At 37.4% G+C, this 19103-nt stretch overlaps 1 protein-coding gene across 1 annotated transcript in view; it reads right to left on the bottom strand.

The window, feature by feature from the left end:
* SLC18A2 (solute carrier family 18 member A2) overlaps positions 1 to 13995 on the bottom strand; it is a gene marked incomplete in the record, with an annotated part of 947305 nt that extends 933310 nt beyond the window's left edge. Inside the window, 2 exon segments of the mRNA XM_044055965.1 lie at positions 12452 to 12623; positions 13491 to 13995. Of these exon segments, the coding sequence (XP_043911900.1) occupies positions 12452 to 12578 (127 nt within the window).
* Between the last annotated feature and the right edge of the window lie 5108 nt (positions 13996 to 19103).

The raw sequence follows: 19103 nt of genomic DNA on the forward strand, positions 1-19103 counted from the left end.
ACTCACACCTTCTTCTCCTAATTTTAGTTTTTCTACTGATTTTATTGTAGCCTTAAATATTGAGGAGGATTCCTAAAGGTTACCACAAAGTGTAGACTAAATGTACAGAGTGTAATCTTTCTGAGTGACTAGAAAGCAGAAAGAAATGTGGTAGGGATATTCTTGAATACATATTGTGTACACTTAGTGTAGGTGTTAGTGAATCTGGCCCTGTTTTTCACTTTTAGTGCTTTATCTCCTACCTACTTCACGTCTCAAAGTCCTCACTGAAAACATATCATACAAGCTGTATTTTAAATATATATTCATGCTACTCTTCTGATGTCACACTTCTAACTGGGCTAACAAGCCATGATATTGGAAAACACATTGTGAGCCTGGCACTTAGGAATCTGTCCATCATGAAAGAGTGTGTAGAACAACACTGATGCTCTCAATATTTAGATGAACATCAATAACAAAATGTAAATAAATACGCAGTGACATCTTGACCCCATGTGGAAAAATGGGGAACAAGTGGTTAGGAATGAATAGATGGTTGTACTCCAGAAAAATATTCAACAAATTGGATGCATTAAGGGAAATTTACAACAGTAATACAACAGTACATTGTTGAAATGCATATTTTTTTCCCTTTTCACAAGGCAGTTGATGATCCACTGATTTCTGATCAGGATGAAATCAGTTGTGATGCATGTGAGTAAAACAAAGCCCTGTTATGATGACACATCCATATGCAGTGTTGCAAAACTAAACCAGGTGAAGCCAGTCATAGTCTGCCCAGAGAGCATCACATTATTTTTAAAACTCCCATCCCATGAAGTGCTACAGTATATGTTCTGAGTGTCAGATTCATGATTAACTGGTAAAGGATTATTCTTCAAAGGACAAATGCATAAACATAAATTACTGGAAACCACTTTCAGTTAACTTATTTTCAGTCCTTTTCTGCTGGGGGATAAGACCCCTGCACCCCTCCATAATGGGGTAACCCCCTTAGCACTTATATATGCCGACACCTTGGTTACACAACAGTGAAAAAAGTGCAACACCTCTTGTTTGATTATAGTGGCTTTTACTGATAAAGCCATTGCACTGCCTTCCATTGCAAAATAATTATTTGACAAATACTCGTAGTACCTGTATGTTTTTTCTCCTGCAGTACATCATTGTCTACAGTGTACCTCCCTTCTCTTGCAGTGTGTGCTTCCCATGGTAATGAATAACTCCCTGTAGTCTAGTACTCCTCCCAATCAACAGTTCCATAGCATGTGAAATATACATTTACCTAAATACCTTGTTTAAATAATGATTTTTTTCATGTTTTGCTTCCTTAAATGGCTTCCTAATAGCCCCCAATTGACTACATATTACAAGTTCTGGTAAAATGAGTCCCTGTTTCCATGAAATATATAAAATAGCTACAGTAAACTAAAAACCTCACAAGTAGAAAAATTAATCAGTGAAATTTGTGTATGAATTCTGATTTACGCACGCCTTAATGTAGGACACCATCTGAAGCTACAGTGTAGGATATCTGCAATGGGGATAAAATCCTTATAACTACACTTTTTCTTATATTTAATTCTTATTTATTTTACTTTACAGCATGCTTGTAACTTGGTATTTGGCTACTGCAAAGGTGTAGTTATATATAGCATTGCCTTCTGAATAAAATACATTTTTATTCATATATTTATTTATTTAATTCTTCCCAACTTAGACATGAAAAAACAACAGGTTCAAAGTATGTTTGCTACCTTTGTTGATTTGTAGTTCCTGATCTCACAATCATCTGCTTCTGGCATAACATCATGTTCCTGATGAAAGGACTAATTTAACATCAGCAAGGACTTGGATAGGGGCATTTACGTATGTTTACCAGATACAATTTATACTTAAAGTGGAGGTATTCCAGAAACCAGCATGGAAAAAAAAAAAAAACTTAAGACTACTGACCAATGACTGTGGTATGCATAAGCTATTGCTATAGAATATTAATCCCACAGACACGCTCACAGTAATAATCTTCGTGTTAAGAAACATTGTGCATGCCTCACAGTTAACAGAGTTAATTAAACTCAGACTTAAAAGTGGTTTTCATTCTATCAGTCTGGATGTTCTCTCAGAACAATATGTTCAAAACGTCCAATAATCATCAAAATTTCCTGGATGACAAACAGCTTCTTGTAGCTACAGTGGAATAACAAAAACCTAAATGAAAGAATAAATTATTGCATGAACATTCTCTGGTCTTTTAACACTTATAGAAGTTCTTAGGCATGCACAACATTTTCATCTTTAAATTCATGAAAATCCAATGTGTTATTTTTCAAGTGCAGTGCCTAAATGACAAACAGGTTTAATGGATCTGTTTTATCCAGCACTGTAAAACTGTCCTTTTGTGCACAAGGAAAACTCTTAGGTTCATAGGTTCATAGGTTCATAGGTTCATACTAGGCTATCTACCCTAGGGCATTTATAAGCCTAGCCAGAGTGTGTTTGGCTTTCGCCACCCATTTTAAATTAATTTTGCTATGCCCTTTTTTGAGGTTAGTATACTGTGCCTCTGTCTAACAGTGACACAGAAGTGATACCCGGGGTAAACCTACGATCTCCCATCCACTCATCAAGATTCCTCTTGAAGAGAGTCAGTGAGGGACTCTGCCTAACCTGGACTGGGATTTTATTCCAGAGTGAAGGGAGCCTCTAGGTTATGAATCTGTCCCTCCAGCATGTCCTATTTATTTCAGTGCTGAGGTTCAAGTCTCTCGAGCGCGTAGCTTGATGGGATTTGGATTTTCTGAGGTGCAGCATGTCCATTAATTCCGGGTTGGACATGGCTTTATACGGCAGGCACAGATCGCCTCTGAGCAGGCGGTATGCCACTGAGTAGAGCTGGAGCTTCTTTAACCGGGCAGCATATGGCATCTGTATGAGCCATTTGATCCTCTTGGTGAGGTACTTTTGGGGTCTTTCCAGTTGCTGCAGGTGTCTGGTAAGGTACATCCCAAAAGGGGCATTGTACTCAATTATGGGCCTGATGAGGGATGAGTAAAGAGGCACGATGACCTCCCCTGATCTAGATGTGAATGCCGTCATGATTAGGTGGGCTATATAAAATGTTTTTCTAACCACTTTGGCCACGTGGTTGTCAAATGAGAGATTGCTATCAACTTGGGTCCCCAGGTCCCTAATTACTTCTTCTGTACTTAATGGATTACCACCTATGTTGTAATTTGTGGGCACTTTGTTTTTGCCAAAGGGGATGACTATACACTTTTTGGCGTTTAGCTTGAGGCCATGGCTCTGGCACCAGTTGTCTGTTTCTATGAGGCCCTTTTGGAGGATGCTTGTGTTGGCTGGAGAGTCGATTATGGTGCCCAGTTTGCAGTCATCTGTGAACTTGGTCAGCCACAGTACTTCCTTGTTGGCCTGTACCTCCGAGAAATATATACCGAACAAGAGAGGTCCCAGGACAGAGCCTTGTGGGATGCCACTTATAACTGATTTGGAGTCTGACATGGCTCCAGCAATTCTAACCATGTGGGTTCTGTCCTTGAGCCAGTTTGCAACCCATCTAGTGACATACGGGTTTATATTTAAGCTGGTGAGCTTATCTATAATGCCTGAGTGGGGTATTGTATCGAAGGCTTTTGCGAGGTCCAGGTAGGCTGTGTGGACCACCTTCCCCTCGTCAATGGCCTTGGTGACTGTTTCAAAGAAATCGACCAGGTTTAAGAGGCATGCCCTTAACAAAGCCGAACTGGGTAGGATCCAGTGTCCTTAGGTCCCCAATATCTTTATTTATGAGGTTCATGATGATCCTTTCCATAGCTTTGCAGACCAAGCTAGTCAGGCTTATGGGGCGATAGTTTCCAGGATCCGTTGAGGCACCACCTTTGTGGAGAGGGACCACTGTTGCTGTACGCCACTCTTTGGGTACATATCCTGTAGTAAGGCTGAGATTGAACAGTAGTTTTATGTTTGGGTTTAGCTCTTCTTGGAGTTCATGTAGGACGCAGCCCGGGACACCGTCTGGTCCCATTCATGCTGTGTTTTTTGCTTTGGAGAGGGCGGCTCTTACCTGAGCATCTGAGATGTCAGGGGGGCAGCACTCTGCTGGGATAGATATTTTCCCTTTTGGTGGGGAGGGGGGAGAGTAGTTTGCGCTGAACCTGTCAGCTAGGATACTTCTTAATTTTCTTGATTAAGAGGTAGTAGGATAAAGGAAATCTCGATTTTCATCTCATATGTATTTCCTTATTTTCAAATTCACTAATATTTCCATGAAATACTACAAGATTTTTAAGGTACAGAGGAGATTGTTAAAGTTGCAAGACATTTTGTTTATATCATAAGGAAATTTGTTATGGACCTTCAGTATGGGTTGACAGATACCTTCAGTCTGGTGATACCCCTTTGTAGGTGGCATTTAATCCCTTTTTATCAGAATTCTTGTGAGAAACAAAGACTTCTCTGTACAACTCTTCTGAAATCCCCTCTTTTTTATTTTATGATCAATGATCAAAGTAAGGTTAGAAACTAAATTTTCAAACTTCACAAATGAAAATGGTTGTATGCATGCACTTCTACATTAAATTTGGTTGGTGGTTTAAGTGTGCTAGAAGCTTTATTTAATTTAGCATTTGCTGTTACAGTATTGTGTGTATGTTTGGTCATCATATGAACTCTTGCTCTGAAGTTTGTGTCTTTGAAAATATACAGAATTATCAGCACTTTTGGTCCTTGCATATGATTGCAGTTTTGTTGTAAATATTCAGTGCATCCACAAACTCTTATTTTATGTTCAGATTTCTTGTTATTACTGTATTTAGTGGGAGATTCATTTATGTCTGCATGTTCCCAGAGTGTGGCTAGCACTGCACCCAAAAAGGCAAGACACTTGTCATGTAACCATAATGTTATAAATATTAAACTTTATTTAATGGCAACAGGAACATATTTGTAGTTACTTTTGCTGCTCTTGAATTTATACAAAAGTAATGCAATTTTTGACGAACTTATGATTAGTTGTGTGGATGTATAAATGCATAATGTATGACTACATAATGTATAACTGGCCGTTCTTATGGGAAAATCAGTAAATTAAAACATTGCTGTTCTTTCTCAAACTTTCTTGGATGATTCAAATCATGCTGTGTTCCTTTCCTTACATGCAGAAGACAGTATATCAACACCATGACCTAAATAAGCATGTGTCAGATCAGTGTACAAAGAAGTAGCCAGTAGAAAATGATAATAATCGATATGCACCTTTAGCTCAAACTATGAAAAAAATCTGTAAACTAAACTACTTTTAATGAATAATTAAAAACCAAAAAGAAACAGCTTAAGATAAAAAAATCTGCTTTGATTTTTATCCAGATTAACAGCATGTAAAACAATAAATTCTACATACAACAAAGAATGCAAGGAAGGCATATATTTGTACACACCTCAAGATGTATGATCTAATGGTTAAGAAAGTTATTCTAGCTGTGATCCTACATATTATCAATCAAAAACAGTGCTTTTAACAAAAAAAAAAAGATCCCTCTGAGAATGGCACACATCTGATAGAGTGTTCCTTTGGCAGATACTGCCATTGAAAATATCATTAAGATTTTTTAAGGTGGCAATAACTATACAATGTAGCATTGGAGTACATCCCTTTTATTTGAAACTTGATTTTATTTTACCACATTGAGACAATACATAAAGTTTTACACTACTGACTTTTTGTTACTACATTTGAAAATTTTACATTATTATGTAAACGTTATGCAAGTGAATGACTACTCATATAGAAAACATTCTGAACAGTCCATTTTAATAAATAGCCTTTTAGGACTGATGCAGTTCAGAGGTTCTTTTAGCCCATTGCTTTTTAACTTACAATAGCTGAGTTTCTGTACTGACATGATAATTTATACTGCTGTTTTTTTTTCTGAGATCAGTTTGTCAAAACAAAATAGTTTTGTGACTTTGTCATCAATTTGCATTTTGATAATACTTCCATACTGCTAATAATTTACAAAAATATTTTCTTTGGATAAAATCCCATCTTTTTTGTATATTAGTGTTATGCCCAAATAATATGTTTATTTTTTTCCTCCAACAAATACTGCGCAAATAAATGTTAGCAAGTATTGCTCTAAACATTGTGTGAAATGTTACAAGGTGTAACTAGTTTATGATGTCACTACCTTTCAGGTCAGCTTGCCAGTATGTGACTATTTAGTGTCAGATGCAGTTGCTCTCTTTGCAGTTCAACTTATTTTAAAAATTGCATTCTACCTCTGGGGAATCTGGACATCTTATACTGTCTTCCTTTATTGGTAAAGGTGAATTTTCTTACAACAACATTCATTGATCAATATTTCTTTTACAACATATTTATCAAACATATGGCATAATTTACAAAACCTGAACATCTTGTATTTAGCTGTTTTTTCATACCTGTGGGGTGCATGTGTTTGTGTATACCTGGAGGGATGGTGATGGTTGGCATATGTGTGTGTGTGTGTGTGTGTGTGTGTGTGTGTGTGTGTGTGTGTGTGTGTGTGTGTGTGTGTGTGTGCAGCCCACTTTCAGAAGTGCTGAGGAAGATTTAGAATTAAACCACTGTTAATGCTGACTTCAGTTGTTATATTGGTAAATTGCCTGGTATAACTGCAGACTACTGTGTTGTGTTATATTTGCTGGAAATAAACAAGGAATACACAACATACAGGATAAAAAGAAGGCCATTGGTTATCTACCAGAATTACTTTCTTACTGTGAATTTGTGCAACATAATAAATATGTTAAATAATAAGGCAACTAACCATAAGAAACCACTCTGTTAAGTGTTAACTGCAATTTCTACACCAGACTGGCTTTTCCTGTATACATTATCAGGGAATTCTAACCACAATATGTCTAGGAAGCAGCAAGCCATTGTTCCCACTGCTGCCCAAAGGGCCTTTCCCTCTCTAGCTTCATTATTTGTTTCTAAATCCCTACAAAGGGAACAGCTACTTCCTCCTTCATCTGCACTGTATTTCCTGATGTTCATTTCATAGCCTTATCTTCCCAATACCATGAAGCAGAACCACTTGATCTAGGCAATGTTTGTCTTTCTTGTGTAATCTTTGTAATCTAAAGTCTATATTCTAGTTATGTTCTGGGGAAAATTAAATTTTTGTATTATATTCATAACGTTTACCTTTATAGTGTATGACTACATATATGTTTGACTAGCTGCTCTGATTTGAAGCATTTTATATCTCCTTTAAAATGCTGTCCTTTATTAGCTTGAATATTAGCTCAGAGAATTAAGAAAGAATGAGTTATCATATTGCATCCAACACTGCTTGTAGGTCACTGCTGAAATGCGGTGCTTGTATCTAACAGCCTTAGAAAACGTTTAGTCTCTTTTTTCACTCTGCAACAAAACCAAGAAGATTGGTCATGAAGCAGACAAGTTACTGGCACAGGTATAAATTGTCTGCATGGGTTACTGATAACAATACTTCAGACAATACTTCAAACAATGGCCCTTGTTTCATTAATGCCAGCCCAGTAAGGGATGGAGGAGCAGCAACAGCAACTCATTGAATTGTCATGGTGGGTTCACCCATCATGCTACTGCAAGCACTCTGCTACTTCAGAAAGGAGAACTGTCCACACTGTCTAAAGGTGCAGAAAAGGGGGACCTTGGGAAGTACAGCACTACTGATGTAGAGGTGTAAGCCAATTCATAGGTTGTTACTAGGCATAAAACCTAGAAGATCAATGCTGAACCTAGCCCAGTCTCCCTATTTCCCCGCAGCATTGTCTGATTACGATATCTATCCATAGCCACACAGCAGGCACACAGAGGTCAAAGGAATCAAACCCTGGAACATATGAAGCAGCTCATTAAAAGCTCATAACCTCAAGCATCTGTACTAACTGCCAGATTGAAAACTCATCCTCTTCTATGTGTTAGAAGAGTGGAACCACAGATCATGAAGACTGCTGAGGCCATCAGATCTGAATCCTTAAGGGAATTAGCATTTATGGCTAAGATAAAATAACAAGAAGTGACCCTGTCACAGTACAACAGTGGCCAAGTAAATTTTTTTAAGGCAAGTGATACCTTTTGACAGCAAGAAGCAGTCTGACACAACTATAGCACTGCTATCCTATAAAAAACAAAAAACAAATATTTTATCTTTGAGTCTGATGACAGACCAACAAGCCTAATAAAAACACATGTTTTATTAGAACTGTCTAGTCTGTGAAGGAGTTTCAGAATGGTTACCATCTCATAAAACTTTTGTGCCTTATTAACATTTAAAACATATTTTTCCTTTTTTGGGGGGAGGGGGGACTAAAGCATGTGGTATACACTTCACATCAGATAAAATTAAAAAATTATGCCTACTCTTAAAATGACATGGTCAGAGCTCTTGAAAAATAATTGCCTCTTCCCTGTATAAAAATATTTGCTTAGACATTTCATAGCAACAATTTACCATTTGAGACCATATTTACAGAATCACCTGTCTGTAATAAACAACTTTCAATGAATCTGTAAACTGTGCCCTCTATGCCTTACCTGTTTATCCAACTATCTATATGATACATACATGTATAGACAAAAGCAAAACACAGCATATGTAAATATGGGTCTATGGTTAATCGTCGAAAGGAATAGCTATCGAACAGCATATCACTGAATGCAAAGCATCGAAACTACATCCATCAAAAGTGCACTTCATCGAACCTGTGAGACGGGGAATGTAAATAGTTGGCCAACACTTCTACATCTCATTTTTTGCCACTGTAGTGTGATCTTGAAGTTAGTATTTATAGTTAGTCGGTGTGCCCTACATGGGTGGGTTTAAAATACTGCCATTTGTGAGGCAGGGAAATGTTGGCCAAGTAGTAACTTTCCCCATCTCATAATTCAATGATAGACACTTTTGATTGATGGAGCGTTGATGGTTTGCATTCGCTAATGTGCTGTTCAATAATTAATCCTTTTGATGATTAACCAAATGAATAAACTGTAAATGCATAAGAAAACTTTAAAAACTGAAAGACCGTTCTCCCAGTGACTCCTATGTATGTCACGGCTAGAGACACTGTAAGTCATACCTAAAATATGTGAAACCATATATTCCATTAAGATAGTACATTTTAAACTTTACTAAAAGCGCACCTAAAAACATGCTGGCTATGCCCTTGCAACTCCCACTCTAATATCACCCACCCCATCCAACCACTACCTTTCTTTCCATTCCACTAACTACCTTGATTATAGCAAGCTCAGATGCTCATAAGCCTAGTACTGATTATACAGCAGGAACTTCTTCTTGTAACATTTGTTAATGTCTGTTATGTACTTCGCAGATAAAGATTCTAGTTGTCTACTGATGTACTATGTTCTTCATCTGTAAATATGTTGTAAGTAATTGCTATGTTATATTGTTAATCGCTATGTAATCCAATGTAACTACTGTCTGTTTATTTTAACTGTGGAGCTTTTCTCCCCAGGCCTCTGCTGAAAATGGACCTATGTCCAGTCGGACACTCACGGTCAACAAATGTAAATAAAATAAAATAAATATCTATCTATATATCTGTGCACACACACACGTATGTACAATATATGTGCTTTTTTTTTTGTGCGTGTGTGTGTGTGTGTTTGTGTGTGTGTGTGTGTGTGTGTGTGTGTGTGTGTGTGTGTGTGTGTGTGTATAAATACAAGTGGTTTAAACAAGCATACATGCCCATAGTAATTACAAGCACTTAGCTTCTAAAATAGAGCTTCCTGAAAAGGGCAATTTTCTGTTGGTCAAAAAAAAAAATCACAGCACTCAAGGAGTACAATTTTCCTAGCAAACTTTAAAAACTGAAAGACAGTTCTCCCAGTGACTCCTAAGTATGTCACGGCTAGAGACACTGTAAGTCATACCTAAAATATGTGAAACCATATATTCCATTAAGATAGTATATTTTAATTTATATTTGAAATAAGGGAAAGCAATTCAGCTTTTGGATTCTTGGAAAAAGACACTATTATATTGCCTTAAAAACCTATCTGTGTACTGACTGCTGCAAAGACCTGTCAAGAACAAAACGGTACCAAAAATTACTGAACAGCAGCTCAACTGCATGCTTACAGAAAGCAGATATCCTGTTAAGGACAAGTACAATGTTGGCATAAAGTGCTTAAGACACATCAGAGATTACTACTTGTAAAACTTTCAGCACTGTATTCCTCCTCCATTACTTTGAACAGGGAATTAACACTGATACATTCCTTAAAAATAATGCATGTTTGTGCACTGAATACATCCTGAAAATTGCACACTATCATTGAGCAATGGTGTTAATGTTTTTTAACCTACTAGTGGTCCAGAAAACCACCTAAATATCCCCTACCCCTTTTTACTTTGAGTAAGTTGCAGTAGAAGTATATGGGCTACCTTAGTGCCAGACAGAATCTACTGAACTTATTGTAGCTGCAGGAAAAGGGGGATTGGAGGACACATCACGTCAAATAGGACTCTCATATTTCTTAGTCTTTTAACAATCATTTTCTGCATCACTTGACAGTCATACTCAAGCAGAATCCATGCTTGCATAAACACAGCAAAGATTTATATCAGGCTTCCTGTTATTACCAGAAAAATGTTGGAGGATCTACTTTAATAACAACTTAAACACAGCTACTAACCGCAGAAGGACATGTCAAAAAGAAACAAGCTGGTGGCGGACACATTTCTGGAGATATTTCTAAATGTGCAATGTTTTACTGTATATATTGATCTGAATAAAACTTACTTTACCATCTCTGAAGCATCCCCTCACATGTAAGGATGCCACTAGATGTCAAAACATGAAAAATTGTTGAATGCTTTCCTGGTCATAATGACTGGGCTTTTGCAAAAAAAAAAAAAAAAAATATATATATATATATATATATATATATATATATATATATATATATATATATATATAACTATTGAACGTAAGTTCAATAGTCCAAATCCACAATACCCAAACGCACTTTAATGAAAGCACTTTCACCGAAAAAGTGCTTTTGTTAAAGTCTGTTCAAAAAAAAAAAAAAAAAACCCAATAAATCTTCTTTTATGCAGGGCGGCAAGCACCCCTGCACCCCCATACATCCTCCCACATCCCCCTACTTTTATATTCACACTCCGAGGTCACACTACAGTGGGGAAAAGGGAATTCTCTCTTAACTGCACCATAGTGCGACCAGCACAACCAGCATACATAACCGGAAGTGCTGCTTTGGTGAACAGCACTTTCAGTTATGTATTTTCGGTGATTTCTGCTTCGGCAGAAAGTGCTGTCGGGGATCTGTATGGATTCCATATATATATATATATATATATATATATATATATATATATATATATAGGTCCCATTCAGTAGATCAAACGTTTACAAGTTCGAACCACATATGGCCAAGACCATATGTCCGTACAGTGTGGAAAGGGAAGATTTCCCATTTCCACAATGTAGTGCGATTTCGGAGTTGGTATATTTAAGTAAGGGGGGTGTAGCCCTCCTGCTATAGATGTTTAGTTTTGTGTTTTATTTGTTTTTACTTTGGTGTTCAAACTTGTACAACTTCGAACATATGGTCTCGGCCATATGTGGTTCAAACTTGTAGATGCCAACACAATTATTTCACTACATTCTAACAACCGTCTTCTGCAGTGAATTTCCAGTCTTATTTTTTTTTCCCTAAACTCCCTATTAGATGCTGCATTATGTAAGGAAACTGCTCCTTTTCAGATTCTTTTCAGACATGACACAGACCACAAGGACAAGGGTGAATTGTACTATAAATTAACAATTTTGCGCAATCAGTTAACCTGTTTACACAATTAGCATCTTTGCTGATTGAAAAAAAAATGCTATTTCTTGGGGCTGTTCTAACTCACTTGACTCCTTTTAGCCAGGTGTCCTTTATAAGTAAAGAAGTGGTTAAACAACAGTAGAAGCTTTAGACCTTATCATATTAAAAGGTTTAATCTAGTGGCTTTAATGGCCTCAAAACATCACAGTGAATGGGTTCCACATGCAGCCAACAGGGTTTTGCTCATTCAACCATTTTTGCAGTATATTTAATTTCATTGAAAGCCCCTGAGATTTACAAGTTTAATCTTCACCATGAATTCTCAGCCCAGGTCATTTCTGATTTAGTGCTACCCCTGCCTGAATAACTCTTAAAGAGCACCCTTGGGTGAGAATATCGCAGAAATTAACCAAACATGAAGGTTTGACACCGTGGAATACATTACAGGTGGCATCTAAACAGCCATGGACTAGAGATTAGGAGCACATGTTTGCAGCTTGGCATTAATAACAGGCCTGTGCGTTTAAGGCGGAGAACAGTTTAACTCAGACTGTGCTATGATGACAAATTCTCACTACTCACCAACCACAGTGAGAAGCATGTTGTCCAGGAGCAAAGCAATGAACACAATAAGCAGAATGAGTCTTCGGGACTGACGACCCTCCCGTAGCCACCTCAGAATGTTGAAATCCCTCCACGAAGTCTCCATTTCTGGGTTATCCTCCTCTCCTAGTTAACACTTCTTCTTTTTTCACTTAATGGGAAACAAAACAAGACAAAAAATACATAAATAAATAAATAAGCAAATAAATAAGATAAATAGAGTTAGTTTGTTATTTACCGTCTGGCTTATGCAAAAGCTTAGTTAAAAATTCAGCAAACTGCAGTTTGAAATCTTTGCAGCGGGAAAGGAACCGCAGCCCTCCTGGTTCAGCGCTTAAATAAAATAATAAAGCGATGAAGGGGGGGGGGGGGGGTATTGTATTTCTTTTCTGTAACATGCTGGGCGGTAGGGCTGACTATCCTTATTAGTGATGGCACAGTTTTCTTTTATCTCTATATAAGGGACAGTGAACTACTAACTTTAGTTTCGAACTCTCCTTCATCTACAGGTGGAGCTAGGTGCGTCTCAACTGGTACTGTAGAGGTTGAGATATACAATGCCAAGGGAGCACAACCAGAAAAAAGTGGGGTTTTTACTTTAGCCAAGCATTAGGCAACAAGCCATGCACGGTGCATTTTGTATGTGTTATGGTTAACGGTATATGTATATAGGTTACCAATACGCGCACGTAATTTACTTGGGGAATATCATATTATGGTGATTTACTAAAGCAGTTTCACTTGTGACCACAGCTGTCTGAAGGCAAAACAGTTATTTTAAGTTATTAAGAATGTTTCTGGTTAAAAAAGCATGCAGTGTTTTGGAAAAAATATATTTGTTGTTTCCTTCCGCAAACATTGTATATTATTGAAGAATTTATTTTTACTGAACTACAAAACTAAATTCAAAGTAGTGAACCTGATTTGTAATTAATCAAACTTAGCATACATATTTTATTATGTCACTTTAAACAAACAAACTAAAAAAAACGGGAAGCCAATTATGAAAAATCCTTACCTTTCGTTGAAAGCAGAGCAATTTCAATTGAAATAAACACCTCGCTAGCTTCTTGCTTTCAGGAGGCGAATGAAAGCAGGCAAGCCGTGGAGCTGATGCAGAACCGGGAGTCTTTGGCTAGCATTTGACGTCACAGGATCCTTATCATTCAAAGCGAAGCCTTTCATCTGAAATCTGGCTACACCCCTGCATCTCGAGCTGACATCTCCAGCGCGTGCAAGACAGCAGGAGTATCGTGCAAGGCAAGTGGTGCACAAAATGCACCCAGAGCACGACCCTGCCTGCAATCAGGGAAATCATCAGCAGTTTTTTTTGTTTGTTTGTTTTTTTAGCAAGATTATCTTGTTGCCAGTGACTTAGTCCAAACTTGGTCTACTACTTGGAACGCCCCTTCGCTTTATCAGTACATTTTGAATGAGCAGAAGTGTGATTAATTTTAAACAAAAGTACAGCTACATCGCTTGATAATGTACTGTACCAAATCATCAGCATCATTCAAGTCTGAACTCTTATTCAGGAATTAAAGAAGAGCTTGAGCAACTTTCTACACATGTTCAAGGTGTCTTCCTTTTCTTTCTGTTCGGCAAGATGCTACTAGACCTTTACCGACAACACTTCTACATATTAATGATGTGTTTAAGATGGATTTCAGACTACTGATTGATGTTGATTTAATATCCTGTATTTATCTTGCAGAGTATTATAACGTTATTCGGAAATCTGTTTGCACTGTAATAAAAGGATAGAGGCTTAAGGATATCTTTAGCTGCGGTTAGAAAAAAATGATAATAGATAATAGGGTTACCTTGGTTACTGTATAAGCAATGCTCTTCTGTTTCATTAAGTTCGTCTTACAACAATTATTTTTCTTATCTGAGCCTACTTAAAGGGACGGGCAACATGTGTCTAAGTGAGGTATACTCTATCGGCTGGTCACGTTGACACCAGTGAATAAACACAGATGAGAAACTCTGAAAATCTATTTTTTAATGTTCATCAGCAACATTTTACACAGTTTTGCAGGGGAACGGCAGCAAGGCGTACAGACAGTACCAGCAAATGGGCACAAAATTCTTAATAAAGTCACGTTTACTAGTTGTTTGAAATTACCTGTTACATAATACAACCCCCAAATATACATCATAGGGAAAACATTTTTTTTTAAATCGTTGCAGTTATCTCTATTGTAATAACCATGTAAATTAAAGAACTTCAAAATAGCATCTTAAACTATTCATCACGTACTGTCCTTTGTAATACTGATAATTTGGAATTCAGGATGTATCATAAACGCAAATTAGGGCAGTTCTTTCGGCGTAACAAAATGTTGCTTAATTTGTCTTCAGATAATAAAGCAGTATTGATAGTGTGTGAAAAGTATAAATTTGTATTTGTCGAGTGCTGGATACCCCTAAACCAGCGTTTATGAAGGAAGTCCCAAATAAAAAAAAAATATTTCTTTAACAAATGTAAGAATCAAACAGAACGTTGCCCTTATAAATTTCCCGGTATCCGTAAGAGCTAGTGTTAACTTATAAAGTTAAGTTGCAGCTGTGGGAGCCAAACATATTTTATGCTATCCCCCTCTTGTATTCCATCTCCTCGTTTTGAAAATTATGTACAACTTCCACCTTGCCTTGGAATACTTTCTTAGGCCTAGATTTTGTTAGTTAGGAAATCAGAATTTCAGCTTCTTAATATCATACTTTCTGATTAACTGACAACCTGCAATTCATAGTTTGTGTAGTCAAGTCCTGGCCAATGCAAAAAGTGCTGTGGGCGATGAGTCTGAAACAGAGATGGAAGTTAGCACTGTTAGGATTTAAAATAAGCTATTAATGCTGTAATACTAGGTAATACATTTATTTTACAATAGTTATGCCAAATGAGTTTACAACAAAACAAGGGCCTTCCATTTCTTTTGTATGCATTGTTCTTCAATTCATTTGTGATATTTATTTCTAGCATCTGTAATAGTGGATCTTTCCAAGACCCTGGGGCTGGAAGTAGAGGCAAATTGTGTTTTCCTGTTTTGGTTGATTTAACTGAATGGTCCTGGTAATTTGTGTGACTCTGTAAAATTTAATATTTTAACGGGTATCAGAAAGCTGCATTAAACCGTAATAGATTTCGAAAGGATTAAAGAATACCTGTTAAAAATACATGATTCTGGGGAAGAAATTAACTTAAAACTGGAAGAAGAATTCTATGCCAAGTTAGACACATTACACCACAGTGACATAAGTAACGTATGTTTTCTTGTTCCTTTGGGTGTAACTATTAATACAAGAAGCATTTGCATTCAGAAAAAGGCAGGTACAGATTGCATCCAGTATCACGTAAAGAAGAGTGTTCCACTTCTAGGCTAAATAAGGACCTAACCAGGTGGGAGACCACTAGAACCAGACAGAACAGCAAATGAGGACATCTGAAGTATTGGGCACCTGTGAATGCCTAAAGGATATACGGTAAGCAACACATTCCAAGTGACTAGAATGCGTCTTGTATGAAATGTTTGAATCATTTCCTTCAGCGGGGAAAAAAACCCTGCATATTCCATAATAATATTTAGAATTCAGGGTCATCATGCAGTTAGAAATTCTGAATGGACACAGATCCTCAAACCTGTACGAAGTATCTCCAAGGGCATTATTTCATAATTATTAAAATGTACTGGGTGAAATAATTAAATTAGGATGAGGAACTGGGGGGGGGGGGGTAGAGGGGGTTGTTGGCTATCAGAAACAATAAGGGTTTAAATGCTTTCTGGGAATTTTTTTACATTTTGATCCATGTTTGTGATATTCCAAGCAGTGTGTATAAAAATGCAATAAAATGGGCTTTATTTCCTGTTTCAAAGGCTTCACTGTGATGTCACTAGTTACTCCTTACAGACACCAACCTGGTTAACAAGAAAAACAATACTCCTACTTAAGAGTGAACCTGCAAGCTATCCTAAAAATTATAGACCAATAACTAGCCTTCCAACAACATATACACTCGAATTAATGCCAACATTAGAAAAAAAACTCAGTCATGGCAATAAAATAAAAGGGTAACAAAAGAAAGTCATATGAAAGAAAGGATCATTTGTTGTTAAAGGGGAAGAATCTAAGTATGGCATAGATAGACTACAAAAAATGCATTTGAAAGTATCCCACATTTGTGGATAAAAGAGTGCTTAAAATGTATAAGATACAGCCTAGGCTGATCAATTACATTACAGCAACTATGAAACAGTGATAAACAACTTTGCTGTTAAGCCATGATAAAATGCAGATTATTATTCCAGGAATAAAAATTCAAAGGGGGTATTCTATGGTTACTCTTTGTCACCACTGCACTTTTGTCTTGCCCTTAACCCATTAAGCTGCCTACCTAACAAATTAGGTCATGGATAGAATTTGGCTCCCAGAAAACAACAAATTGTAAAGACTTTTCATCTTCTTTTTGTGGATGATTTAAAACTGTATAGTTCATCAGAGGAGGAACTGAAAGCACAACTGCAAGTTGTCAAAACTTTTCAGATGGTGTAGGGATGTTACTTGATCTTGATAAATGAGCAAAGACAATCTTTACAGCAGGAAAACTACAGCACCAAGAAAATATTAGTCTGGGACAGGAATGTGATCTAAAAGAACTTGAGCAACAAGGAGGGTATACATATTTGGGAACTGATGAAGATTTGACAGTAAAACATGAACAAATGTGAATAAATCCTAGAAAGAAATATTTTACAAGACTAAAATTAATACTGAAAACAGCTCTGTCACCTATGGACAAAGTACAAGCTATAAACCAATTTGCTCTTCCTGTCTTAACTTACAGTTTTGGAGTGACTGACTAGTCTCAAAAGGTGTTGGATCGGTTGGACAAGCGAGCAAGAAAGATGCTTCATGCTTATCTAATGGTTTATAAAAAACATTGTATACTAAGACTATATATTCCCTGTTCTGGAGGAGGTATAGGCCTCCTTGAAATTAATTACATGTATAGATCTGCAATCATAGGACTGCATACATATCTGCTGATTTCACAAAACCCAAATGAGTGAAATTTTTAAAACATGAGGAAAATAAATTTAAGATAACTTCCCTGCTTAGTTTAGCAGAAGCATATACCGGTGTAAAGAGGGAAGGGAAATGAATCCAAAAGTAAATAAAAATCAGGCAGCAACTGAATATGCCAAAAAACAAAAGAAAGAATGTAATGTGAAGGATCAGATGAGAATGCAAAAAATGTGGAAGATGCATAAATATAATTGCAAGTATATAAAACATAGAACAACCACATGTTGATCAGGACTGAATGCAGGAATGGTTAAGAGAGGTGAATTTAAACCAAAAGATGAAGGGTTAATATTGGTGGCCCAGGATAGTGGACTATCTACATGTTGATTTACAAAGTCCATTGAACATGTGGGAGAAACAGACAAATGTAGGTTTTGTAAAATAGAACTGAAAACAGTCACACATCTTGCTGCTGGGTGTATGATACATTAATGGCAGATGGCCTGTATACTGAAAGGTGTAATAATGTGGCAAGACTGTTGCACTGGGGATTATCCAAACATTAGGTAAAAACCTCACTCTCCAAAGCCAAGAATACAGCATCCATTGGACCTGACAACATCCCAGGCTGCCTTCTACATAAACTACAGAATGAACTGACACCCCACCTAAGTACCATGTTCAATCACAGCCTCACCTCAGACTTTGTGCCCATTGAATGGCGCACCACAATGGTTATCCCACTCCACAAAGGGGGGCACAACAGACCCCGGGAACTACCACCCCATTAGCCCGACGAGCCTGGTCTGCAAGGCCATGGAACGTATCATCATGGAACTCATAAACAAAGACATTGGAGATCTCCAAACTCTGGACCCCACACAGTTCGGGTTTGTAAAAGACAGATCATGTCTCCTAAACCTGATAGACTTCTTTGAAGCAGTCACCAAAGCCATAGATGAGGGTAAGGTGGTTCACACAGCCTATCTAGATCTTGCCAAGGCGTTCAACACCATCCCCCACTCTGGAATTATAGATAAACTCACTAAACTAGGTATAAATCCCTATGTCACAAGATGGGTTGCCAACTGGCTTACTGACAGAACCCACACTGTGAAAGTAGCAGACTCCAAATCAGACTTCAGACCAGTGACAAGTGGAATACCACAGGGTTCAGTCCTGGGACCTCTCCTGTTTGGTATCTACTTCTCTGAAGTACAGGCTAACACAGAAGGACTTTGGCTAACTAAATTCGCAGATGACTGCAAACTAGGAGCCATAATCAAAACTCCTAACAATGTGGACATCCTACAAAAGGGCCTCACCAAGACAGATGCCTGGTGTCAAAGCCATGCTCTCAAGCTCTATGCCAAAAAGTGCATTGTCACCCCCTTTGGTAAAAACTCTGTACCCATGAAGTACCACATAGGTGGTAGTCTCCTTAACACCGAAAGTGTGATAAGAGACCTTGGGACACAGGTGGACAGTAGTCTCTCCTTTGATAATCACATTGCCACAGTGGTCAGGAAATCCTTCTATATGGCACACCTCATCACAAAAGGTTTCTCATCCAGAAAAAAAGAGGTCATTGTTCCCTTCTACT

Source organism: Protopterus annectens, chromosome 14.part0 (assembly GCF_019279795.1).
Source record: "Protopterus annectens isolate FY-2018-M chromosome 14.part0, PAN1.0, whole genome shotgun sequence".
Taxonomy (NCBI): domain Eukaryota; kingdom Metazoa; phylum Chordata; order Ceratodontiformes; family Protopteridae; genus Protopterus; species Protopterus annectens.